The following is an 11,890-nucleotide window of genomic DNA, read 5'->3' as shown; positions in this document are numbered from 1 at the left end:
TCCACCATGTGAGAAAAGCTTCAACTTGCTAGAGAGGGGTTAACCCTATAATAAGCAAGGAAGACTTACAATTCAATCAACTAAGGACAAATAAGTGAGATTAATATCAACCAACTAGGGTAAATCAAACCTATAGCTGATGTATGAAAACTTAATAAGCATGGACAAAGCCACAAAATCATTTGAATGGGTGAAGTTATTTGGATTATTTACAAAAAGTCAAAGTATGATTAAAGTCAATTCAAAATGAAGTATTTACAAAAATGAAGTTTGGAAAATCATGGACTTAAGGTCCAAGTTTCTAATTTGGGAAAGAAGGTGAGAATGTTTGCACAACATTTATTTCAAGTTTTTAAACATGTGTGAAAAGGTTTAGGACACAATGGGGTGAATGGAATAGAAGAGTGAATGTAAAACTTCTTAGGAGGGTCCACCTCTTGAAATCATATAGAAGATGATTCAAGTGGGTCCTTAGGAATAGGCTACAAATGAGCAATAATATGAACATGGTAACAGATGAAAGTAAGTAAAAGCGGATACTGGATGCCACTCAATGGTCTTATACCTGTCTCCTAAAACAAGTAAGGATATCAGAGGCCACTCTATGGACTTACACTAATCTCCATCAAAATAAAACAAAAAAAACAAAACAGAGAAGTCAACTGCCAATCTATCTGGACTTATGTCAACCTCCACAGTATGATCCTAGGACTACAAATGCCACATCACAGGGACTTACAATGAATCCTCACATACAACAACAATGCTCGAACAAAGAGCAAAGAAGATATGAGTGACCAATGAGGTCTTACACTCTATCTCTTCCATATCATGGGAACAAAAGCCAATCAATATGGACTTACAATTGTCCTCAATGGGAAAACATCAATGTCACAAGGACAAAAGAAATGATCATGCACTAATGGCAAACAAAGATGATAAATGCACAATGGCAATCAATGATAGTAAATGCACAATGGCAAATCAAGTAATCATGTATAAATGAATCAAATAATCAATCACATAAATTCAAGTAGCACACACTATAACCATTCAATGAGGCTCAAGCAAAAGGGTGAGGCATTAAAGCTAACTGTAATAGGGTTCAAGTAGCTCTTAACCTTGCCATTGAGGGGCTAAGGTGAAGCAGATGAAAGGATATGAGGGGTGTGCCTCATCACTCTTATCTCTGGTCAGAGAGAGTATTGAATATCAGAAGGGGTGGGAGTTCAGAAAGGGGGAACTCTCTCCACATTTTAGACTCGATGGATCTTGGGTTTGGATCTCAATGCTACAACCATGTAATGGGAGCAAGGAGAAGACTCACAGAATAGTGGGAGATAGGCTACATATCTCTTATATCCACCAATTGCCTCAAATGAGGACTTTTCCTGCTTGGGACAAACATAAACAATCACAAACATTGCCTCTTAAGGAGGACTTCAGACAGTTTGCCCGGCCAAATAACAGGCCGGGTCTCCAGACTACATGAAGAATAGAGAGTCTACCTCAATGCAAATTGCTATTTAAGCAAAGCAATGCAAGTTCTTAAGAGAACTGAGCAACTAAAGGGTACCTGAAATCAATCAAATATAATCAGCATCCCAGCATAAACAAAACAACAACATAATGATCAATCAACAATGTACAATCAAACAATAATGTGCATGGCACCAAGCTCAAGTGGCCCAAGCACCCTACAACACAAACAAATTAGTTCACAATAGTCAAAAGAAATAACTCAATCATGAATCAACCTCCTTAAGGCATTAGCTTTTTAACCTGAAAAGTCAAAGTCAAGCTCAAACATAAGTAACAAGACCACTAGGACAAGCCTAGGGTCCAAAGGAGGGAAAAAACTTAAAACAGCAAGTGAATCATGATTCAAAGTCAAGATAATTCAATTAATAAGAGCCTCCAATTGGTCTCATATCCAAACTATGCACTAATTTCATTTTATGCACATATTAAGGCAAAGTAAGCAATGTTGCATCACATATGGACAACCAGAATGATTTCAATCCAAAAAAATATCAAAACAATACATTAAATTCCACAAAAATTATATCCTAAACAGAGGGCATTCAATGAGCTACACATCAATTTTCATGCCATTTGGACAAAAGGAACTATGGGAATTAAATCAACATGTTAAAGCATGCAAAAACACAACCAAATTAAGTCACCAAAATGAGTATCAACCTCAATCCATTGGTAAAACAGTGAAATCAAATTAGAAATGAGTGGGACCAAAGCCAAATTAAAGCTTAATATGTTAGGAAGCACTCCATAAATTTTCATGTTCATAGGATAAGGGATGAGTATTTAATGACACATGTACATTTGTCACTCATAAAACAAACCAAAATTGCTAAACAGCAATCAAAAATCCAAATCAATTAGAAAACGGATCAATTAAATCCACAAAAATTCAGGGTGAAACCTAACATCAACATTATATCTCATGCAAAAAATCAGGGCCATAGGCCTTGGGGAAGCATGGAAAAATAAATCATGAACTCAGCATAGCATAGTGTGACACATATTGTCGTACTCAAAAAGAATAAATCATATCTAATAGACCAGAGGTCTAAAATTTACAAATCATATATCAAAATCTCCAGGAATGTGTCAAGAATCATCATATGAATTTTCAATTAATTTGGAGCTAGCATGAATATTTGGTGATTAAAATGGTAAAACACATGAATATTGCACACATGTCAAAAATCAATATACCATTCAAAATTCTACCAGGCACAACTTACACTACTATGCCTAAAAAAATTCTAGAGGAAATTCTGAATCCGACAAAAAATTCCACCTAATTTGGATTAAGAATGAGTTAATTAGGATTTTTTGAAGATTGGTTAAATATTGAAATAATTATCTAAGTTTAAATGAAATTAAATTAATTCAGCATGGCAAACTTGTAATTACTTGCGCCATAGCCAAAACGACGCAGTTTCATTAAACTGCATGTCAGCACGCTATTGGTCCATTCCGGAGGGAAACAAGATTCAAATGCGCGGCCAGGGAACTGAAGATCAAAACACGAATTTTCCAGAAAACTCCAAGAACATCAACGTGTTCTTCATGTTCATACCGGTAAACAGCAAATCATCACAAAAATCATCATGCCATATATGGATCGAATCCTCATTCCACCTAGATCATGGATCTAACAATGATTTGACCTAAATCTAATCATGCTTCACGGATCGAGCCAAGAAAGTTTCACAGTCAAACATTCAAATCCATATAACTTCATCAATACCTAACGAAAATTCATGATCTAAGTTGCAGTGTAATCTATGTTCCACGATCTACCTAAACCACATGCTGATTTCAAGAATCGAAGGATTCGAAATCTCACCTTATGAATGTGCAGTTCGTGTTCTTGAGCTTTTCGAACCTCCAATTGTCAAAACAGATGTCCTATGGTGTTGTGGAAGATGAATGCAAGTAGAAGTTTAGCTCGACACAGCTTGATGATGTAGAAACTTCAAGATGCCATGGATGAACAAGGTGATGACAGTTGCGGTTTAGCCAAGTTCTTCAAGATTTCTCCTGCAACAGTTCCTCGATAACACCTACAAATGATGATTAACACAAGAGGAACCAAAAAGAATCATGAAATTCGAAGGAAAAAGCGAGAAAAAGTTTGAAGAATTTTGAGAGAATTTGGAGAATTTTTGGTTTGGATCTGAGAAAATGAATTGTGATTAGCTGTTTCTGTTATGATTAGTCTATATATATGATGTACTAATGATGCTTGCTAATCACAATTAAGCAGATGCCAAGGGATTAATGAAAACCAAGGTGTTTTGCAAATTTGCCAATTAGTGGTGCATGAAGTAATATGGACGTGAACAGTAAACAATGCATGATCAAAACAGAGTTATGTATTGATACCAAAACTTCTGCATCAATGCATAGCACATATTTAACAGTATGGATCGATACCAAAGTCATATGCATCAATACATAACACTTTTTAACAGTATGCATCGACACATAACTTGTTTGTATCGATACATAGCATTTTTTAACAGTATGCATCGATGCGTAACTCGTATGTATCAATACATAGCATTTTTTAACAGTATGGATCGACACATAACTTGTTTGCATCGATACGTAACACTTTTTAACAGTATGCATCGACACATAACTCGTATGCATCGATACATGGAAAATTTCTGCCTTGCATGCATCGATGCGAAACTCGTACGTATCGATACATGGAAAATTTTGCCATGCACGCTCGGTGGTAATTTGATCATATCTCCTCAACCGTTCATCCGATTCTCATGATCTTGGACTTTTTGGAAATGGGAGAGAAAGAGCTACAACTTTCATGTTCAACAAAATTCCATTTGAAGATTTTTTTGATGATGAAAAGTTGAGTTGAAGTCGTTCCAAAAACTTGCCATTTTTTTGGAAACTTGAAACCATAGGTAATTTTTCCCTTTGGAAACTTTTGGTATGATCTCAAATCCTTCAATGTGAGTATTTGAAATGTCAAATGAGACTTGTTTGAACATGAATGGAGTATTTTTAATCACTTCCCACCTCCAAATCCACAATTGACTTTGCAGTTGACTTTTCTAGGGTTTTGGATGACTGGGCCATGTTCTGATGAATTCCAAGCCTCTTTCAATTGAGATCTTGATTCCAAATGGTATCACAAGTTATATGAACTCTTTATGAATGATCATGGTGTCCAAATTCTCAAGAATGGCCACCATCTATTGCTCAATGGCTGATTTTGACTGATTGACTGATGATTGTTTCAGCTGCAAGAAACAAGGTTAGATGACAATATTTTTGTACTTTTGGTTAGTAGACATATGAAAAGCAATGATATACAATGCAATACATGCTTGGTGATCAAGAACCACACTCACAAGATAACCCACCCACTAGGAGGGCAGCTAGGGTATGCAATGATCCTTGAGGCCATGATATGATATGATATGGGCCATGAGGGATCTTAGGGCCAAAATTGGGGTCTTACACTATGCATTTTACAATCTTACTCAATCACGAGGCTAATAAATATTACTCTCGTATATGTAAGAGAAGAAAATCTCATATAAGTCACTCATGTCTCTCTTCATTTGCCATACCCCAAAATTTACCCTCCTCTTTTCACTTTTCATCTAAGTTTTGGCTTGAGATTTATATGCACTCATTCATTCCTCATAGATGTGTATCATTCATTCATGTTAAAACTTTCAAATAATCATCATAGATTCAAAGTTTGTGGTTATTTACACCTAATAAAAGCTAGGGTTTGCTTGAGGATCAAGCCATGGGATTATGATAATGCTCATAATTTGAAATCAAAGGGTGAAACCATAATTTCTTGTGCTTGGGGCCTTGGTTTATGGAAGTTGAAATCATGGTGTTCACCTATGCATCAAAACCTTAATTCTTGACTTTGGTACTCATGGAACTTATGGTTAACTTTATGAGCTTGTGTTTGATCACCAAACATTAATCTTGGGGCCATTTGTTAGGAGATTTATTTGTGGAGCCTTAGTGTTTAGTTTGAGGTCCTTGATTTGATGGTTGGCATCATGAAACCCTAATCATGGATACTTGGCATTTGTGGACCATGTTGGTTTGACCATTGATCTTGTGATTAACTGAAACCCTATTCATTGGAGGTTGGTTCTTGATTACCATGTCATGCATCATCAATCATCAAGTGTGATATTTGTTCATGGAAATCATTCATCAAGTTGACCATTTGACCCACATGCCTATATTATTGGTGATTCATCTGATCTATGGCCTTGTTCAAGCATTCATGTCATGTGCATTCTATTTGGCCATTCCTAGTACATTGATGCTAGGCCTATGGTGCATTCAAGTCCATAGGTTCATGCTTCATAGTCATTGGTTCATGGTTCATCATTAATTCAAAGTCCTCATTCTAAAGGGCATGTTTCAAGTTCATTGAATCAAATTTGGTTGCATCCATTGCTTCATACTCCATGGTGTGTTCTTGGTACATTGGCTCTTGTTCCATTATGCTTCATAATCCATTGATTTGAGTCTTTTGGTGCATTCATTGGTCTTTGCTTCATAGTGAACTATAAACCCATTAGTTTTTTATTCATCATGGGTCCCTAGTCCTTTAGCTCATGTATCATCATGCATTCATAGTCCTTTTGATTCAATTGTTTTAAAGATGTTGGTTCATTCATTTCAAGTTATGACCTAAGCATGGATTTTAGAAGAAATTTCAATTTGAAATTAAGGTTTGATGCTTAATCATAAGAGACCATTTACATTCAAAATAAAGGTCCATTCATTCATTCATACAACATTTATATTGTCTATTACAAAAGAAAATACAAAAAATGAAATTTTTACAAAAGTTGACTTTTGGTCAACTGTTGACTTTTTGGTCAACTAACCTATTTTTTCATCCCCTAAACCCTAATGTGCATTGCATATTCACTTTTGCATTCTTCCATGAGATTCCATGGTCACTTGCTTCATGAATAAGAAACTTCATTTTTACACCAAAATTGGTTTTGGACATGCCTTGAAACTTGCCTTGAAACCATGTCTAATTCCACAAGCCTATAGCCATGCATCATGTAACACACAAACAATCATTACATTCATACATCATCCAAAATTCATACAAGGCCAATATCCAAACAAGGTTTCCACATTCATCAATCCAAGACAGGCTGTAACATTAGTTTCAAGAAAGCATCATCATATACTATTCATCAAGGCATGACAATACAAGTTTAAGTGAACAAGCTAAAACATACCCTAACCAAAATGTGCCCTATAGCCCTTGTTACATATCCAACTAACTTAAGTATTGTTAGTAGCTCAACACAAAATATCCTAGCAATCCCAAAATTGCAACAATTCACAACAGGTTTTACCTTGCAGATAAATTGCACTAGCATGTCTTTATGATGGATCTTTAGCCAACAATTCCATAGCCTATAGCAAGTCAACAAATCCACAATCTTCCAATAATTGAAACATGATCTGAAGCATTATCCTGCAGGTCATCATCTTGCAATGCATCTAACAATTCCATGACCTGCAGATAACTGAGTCACAACCACAATTTGCAAGTCACCTGCATCAGCCTACATTTTGCTCAAACCACATAACCTGCATTAGGTTCATCAAGTCATTCAATCAACACATTCCACTTGGTTTCTATGAACATAACCCGAAATAGCCAGTTACCATTTAATTCACTAACTAACCTAACTAACATTTCAAAACTCAACTAACGGAAAACTTGGTAACCAAAAGAAGAAGAAAAAAAACACCCAAAAGTAGTACCCAAGCCCCATTTCTCATTCCTCACATCCCCTTCTTCCTCGATCAGTTTCATGGCAAGAAGAAAAAATGAATACAAAATCATCTTCATATCTCTCTCTCTCTCTCTCTCTCTCTCTCTCTCTCTCTCTCTCTCTCTCTCTCTCCCCTCTCTCTCTCTCTCTCTCTCTCTCTCCTCTCTCTCTCTCTCTTCTCTCTCTCTCTCTCAACTACTTCCAGATAACAACTTTGGTTTCTCACATCAACTAAATATTAGTGGATTTAAATCAAATTGAAGTAAAGTGAAACAGAAAAGAACTTGGCGATAATGGCGACAACAATAATGGTCGGAGATGATGGTGGCTGAAGGATCGTTGTATGAGTTGTGGTGGATAAATGTGAATGGAGGGAGATGCGTATGAAGAATGAGGTGTGCAGAATTACGGAAGAGGATGTGGCTTCCGGCAACGCGCAAATGTGTCAGACGGATTTGCAAAGGAATCTCATCGCCAGAGCAAATTTGCGATGGCCGGAGGTTGCGTGCCACCAATTGATTTCCTGAAATATTTGTGAAATGTAACAATTGATTTTTTTTATTTAAATTTTGATAAATAATATTAAAAATGAACTAATAGTAAGTAAAAGATTTTTATTTTTTTATTTAAATTTTGATAAATAATAATGAGAATAAACTAATAATAAGAAAAACATTTTTATTTTTTTATTTTTTAGATTAAAAACAAAAAAAAAATTATAATAATTACTAAAAAATTCGAAAATAAAAAATAAAAAGATGCAATTTTTAATTATAAATAATGTTAATGAAGGTAAAAACATAAAAAATGAGAGAAGACTCTAACAATGGGGAAGTGGGATTCGAATTCAAGACCTTCTCATTACACATGTTCTTCTACCAATTATGTCATTTCATTTATTCAAAATAAATATGCACTAAAAAGATGGGCAAAATTTGGGGTACATGACATTTGTAAACTTCATCTGTGCATTTCTTAACTTCACATATCTTCTGGTTGCACATTCTATCATTACTAAGCTTATTCTGAGCTTATAATAACTCAGTCCTAGCCTTAACAATTTTAGAATGAAGTTCAGGAAAAGGCTTGGTCAACTTCTTTAATATAGGTTAAAGTCTCTGTAACTTCTTCCAAAGCACAAACATTGGTTTGCCCCTCAAAGGCTCCTTCCAGTTGGTGGGTATAGATTTCTCATAGCCCTCTACATCAGTTGCACTATTGAGAAACTTGAATTTTCTTTTCTTGCTAGTTTTGTTTTCCTCCCCATTCAAAGGAAGCAAGGCATGATCTGAGATACTTGGAGGTAATATAGTAAGGGTAGTTTCAAGGTGATCTTCGAACCACTCTATATTTATCATCATTCTATCTACTCTAGAATAGATAGCCCCGGCAAAATGCTTGTTGACCAGGTGTAGTAGTCACATAGATACAGAGGTAGGTGGGGTAACTTCACCCAGATCGGGATCGTTCTCAGCATATCTCTCTTCAGATAAAAGTTTGGCTTCCATCAACACCATATCCTTCTCTTTGTGCGAATGGAATTTCAGAATGAAGTATCCCTCGTCATTATAAAAACACTTTTTAAAATATTAATTTTGTAACATGTAGTCTATAGAGAAAATATTTATGTTTATTTTATTTTATCCAATTTAAACATGAGATCTTGAAATACTTTCACACTTGAAAATAAAACCAATCATAACAAATCTTAACAATTAATAAAAAAATATTTTATCTTTAATAAATCTTTAACAAATTAATAGCAAACTATTTTATCTCTAATAAGATATCATTATTACAACACAAAATACTTTCGCTTTAAATTCATCAATACTAAAAATATTATTATTATTACTATTTTCTTTCATACATTACATCTAATATTATTAACTATGTTGACACGCTATAAATACCTCTCCAAACCATAAGATGTATTCTTTTAACATTTTAAAAAATATATTTTTTTTGTAATTTTAGAATTGATTTTTATAAATAAAAAAAATTAATATTAAAAGTTTTTGTTTAACACAATTTTTATAAATTAAAAGATTAATTTTGTAAGCTAAATATACACTATTAAAGATTAATATATTGTCGAAATATCAAATTTATCAAAAGGATATATTTTAAAAATATTTTTTATGAAAAATTATTTAAAATAACTTTAAATTTAAATGATTTTTAAAATTTTAGTATTAAATTTTTTTTAAGAAAATGATGAATTACTTAAAATAACATTTTAAAAAAGAGTTTAATTGAAATGTGTAAAGATATTTTGCACAGTCAGTTAATCACAGTCATTCATTTTTTTTAGAGAAATTTGACTTTTTCTATAATCACATATAAAGTAATCCAAACGGATGATTGTGATGTATTGACAGTGTAAATTTTTTTACACTGACAGTGCATAACAATTAATCTCTTTAAAAAAATATTTAAATTAATGTTTTATTTGAAATTATTCTTAAAAAAAATAGTTTTTTTTTTAAATAAAAATTTTACAACACTATAAAAATCATTTAAAAAAACTGAAATAAAAGAAGGCAATTGTGGGATTTTATTAGATTCAAACTTTAATTATACTTGCTTATTATCTAAAATCTAAATCAATCATTAATTATTTTTCCATTTAAAAATATGTGTAGATATGTACCTTGATTTACATAGCACTTCATGTTAATAATTTAAAGATAATATTGTCATTAAATAATCGGTTATTTTTTCTCTCTCTAATATCTATTATTAACTAAAATATATATGGGTCCAACCAAATCAAATCATATAGAACTCATTAAAATTTGTTGAAATTAAAACAAATTTTATCTATCCGTAAAAAAGGGTGTATCTAAGATTTGGTAAAAACAAAAAAGTTAGTTTAAATTTGGGTATAAAAAGCATCCTTTGAATCTCTTTTGATCAATTTTTTCAAAGAAAAAAAAAGCTCAAATTGACTCCAATCCTAATGGCACCAAGTATATCATTGAAGAAAAAAAGCAACAAGAAGCAACATGCACCACCTTCTTCATCTTCTATCCAATCACTTCCAAGAGATTTGTTACTTGACATGATTATAAATGTAACCTCTCAATCTTTTCTTGATCTTTACAACATGAAATTATGTTGTCATGATTTTCTTAAAGTCGCAGAAGAAAACTATGTCTTACAAAAAGTTTCTTTGAATCAATTTCCATTGATTCAATGGTTTCCTAACAAGAAAGCATTATCCTTTTTAAAACGTTGTAAGGAAAGTGGAAATATTGAAAGCTTGTTTAGAGAAGGATTGTGCGAATACTTTAGTTATCCGAACGGAAATATATGTGGTCTTGAGAGGATAAAAATAGCCGCTCAAAAGGGTCATAAGGAAGCGACATACATGTATGGTATGATCTTGTTATGTTCCGAAAATTATGAATTAAGAAAACACGGACTTGAGCATATGCGTTCTTTGAGGATGTCGAAATGTATTATAAGTTCAAGAAAAAGAGTTCAATATTTAACAAGTTCATTATGGAAAAATAACGGTGTATTGGCGCGCAATCAAACTCCTCTCTGTGACTCGAAGGACACTTGCAAGGGATGGAGAGTGAAGAAAGGTAGATGGTTATTATTTGACGATGAAGATGATGACATTGAATCGTGTGAAGCTTGTAGATGGGATCATGAGTTAGAGTTCTTTTATAAGTTATTCAATATTTAGTGTTTTATGGTTAAGCTTAGAAATTTAGGCAAATAGTAAAGTATTGTCTTGTTAGTTTCATCTGTCAAACTTTTAAAGTGTCTGTAATAGTTTTTCTTATAGTAATAGATTTTCTAAATACTGCAAATATTCATTATTCACAGTTTGTTTTATCTCTGTTACACTTTTTTCATAAAAAATAAAACATTGTATTATTGTTCTAAATTGTGAACCGCACCATAACAACAGTAACATTTTGGTTATGGTTGTAATCACACTGGATTATGGATTATGACTGTAGACATCAAACACACTTAAATTGTATCTGCATCATAACCACAATGCAATAACCACATTCATTGCCTCAACACAATCATGAGTCAAGACCTGCATTGTCAAAACAGACTTGCTTCAACAACAAGGAACTATTCTGACGCGCTATATTCTCCGGCGCGTTCACCTTTTTGAAGAAGTTCAATTCAAGCATGTTTTTCGTTTCAATTATCCGACTTTTTAACTAAGTTGTTCTTGAATAATAATGTGGATTGTGTCTCGTTTGATTCTTGCTCAATAAATTTAAGGTGTGTCTTTATTTTGGATTGATCTGATGTTTCTGTTAGGCTTGTTGTCTAGTCTCTCCTTCTTCGGATCTTTCCCTTTCCAGTTTAAAAAAATAATAAATTTGAATTTAAAACATTTAAAATTTTTGTCAAAACAGAATCCAAACCGTGTGCAAAGAGTTTGTGATGTTAACAAACCATAGCTACCAACAAGGTAGCTTATATTGTTTTTATTTTTTCTCATTCTGTTAAATATGTACACATAATTGTTAATATTTTTTTAATAATTTAAATCTTACCTATCGTCG

General features: G+C 33.1%; 1 protein-coding gene and 1 long non-coding RNA gene across 2 annotated transcripts; one reads left to right on the top strand and one right to left on the bottom strand.

Annotated features, from left to right (window-relative positions):
• Nucleotides 1-6,304: 6,304 nt before the first annotated feature.
• On the bottom strand, nt 6,305-7,475 carry LOC127093189 (uncharacterized). Its single transcript, XR_007792449.1, has 2 exons — nt 6,921-7,475; nt 6,305-6,600 (listed from the first exon to the last, which is right to left on the bottom strand). It is a non-coding gene; the product is annotated as an uncharacterized LOC127093189 (long non-coding RNA).
• A 2,833-nt stretch (nt 7,476-10,308) lies between these two features.
• LOC127095387 (putative F-box protein At1g67623) lies at nt 10,309-11,043 on the top strand. The gene has a single exon (XM_051034086.1). The coding sequence runs from the start codon at nt 10,309-10,311 to the stop codon at nt 11,041-11,043; it is 735 nt and encodes a 244-aa protein (XP_050890043.1).
• The last annotated feature ends 847 nt before the right edge of the window (nt 11,044-11,890 follow it).

This window comes from Lathyrus oleraceus, chromosome 6, assembly GCF_024323335.1.
Source record: "Lathyrus oleraceus cultivar Zhongwan6 chromosome 6, CAAS_Psat_ZW6_1.0, whole genome shotgun sequence".
Lineage (NCBI taxonomy): Eukaryota > Viridiplantae > Streptophyta > Magnoliopsida > Fabales > Fabaceae > Lathyrus > Lathyrus oleraceus.
This window is presented reverse-complemented; position numbering and strand designations above follow the sequence as displayed.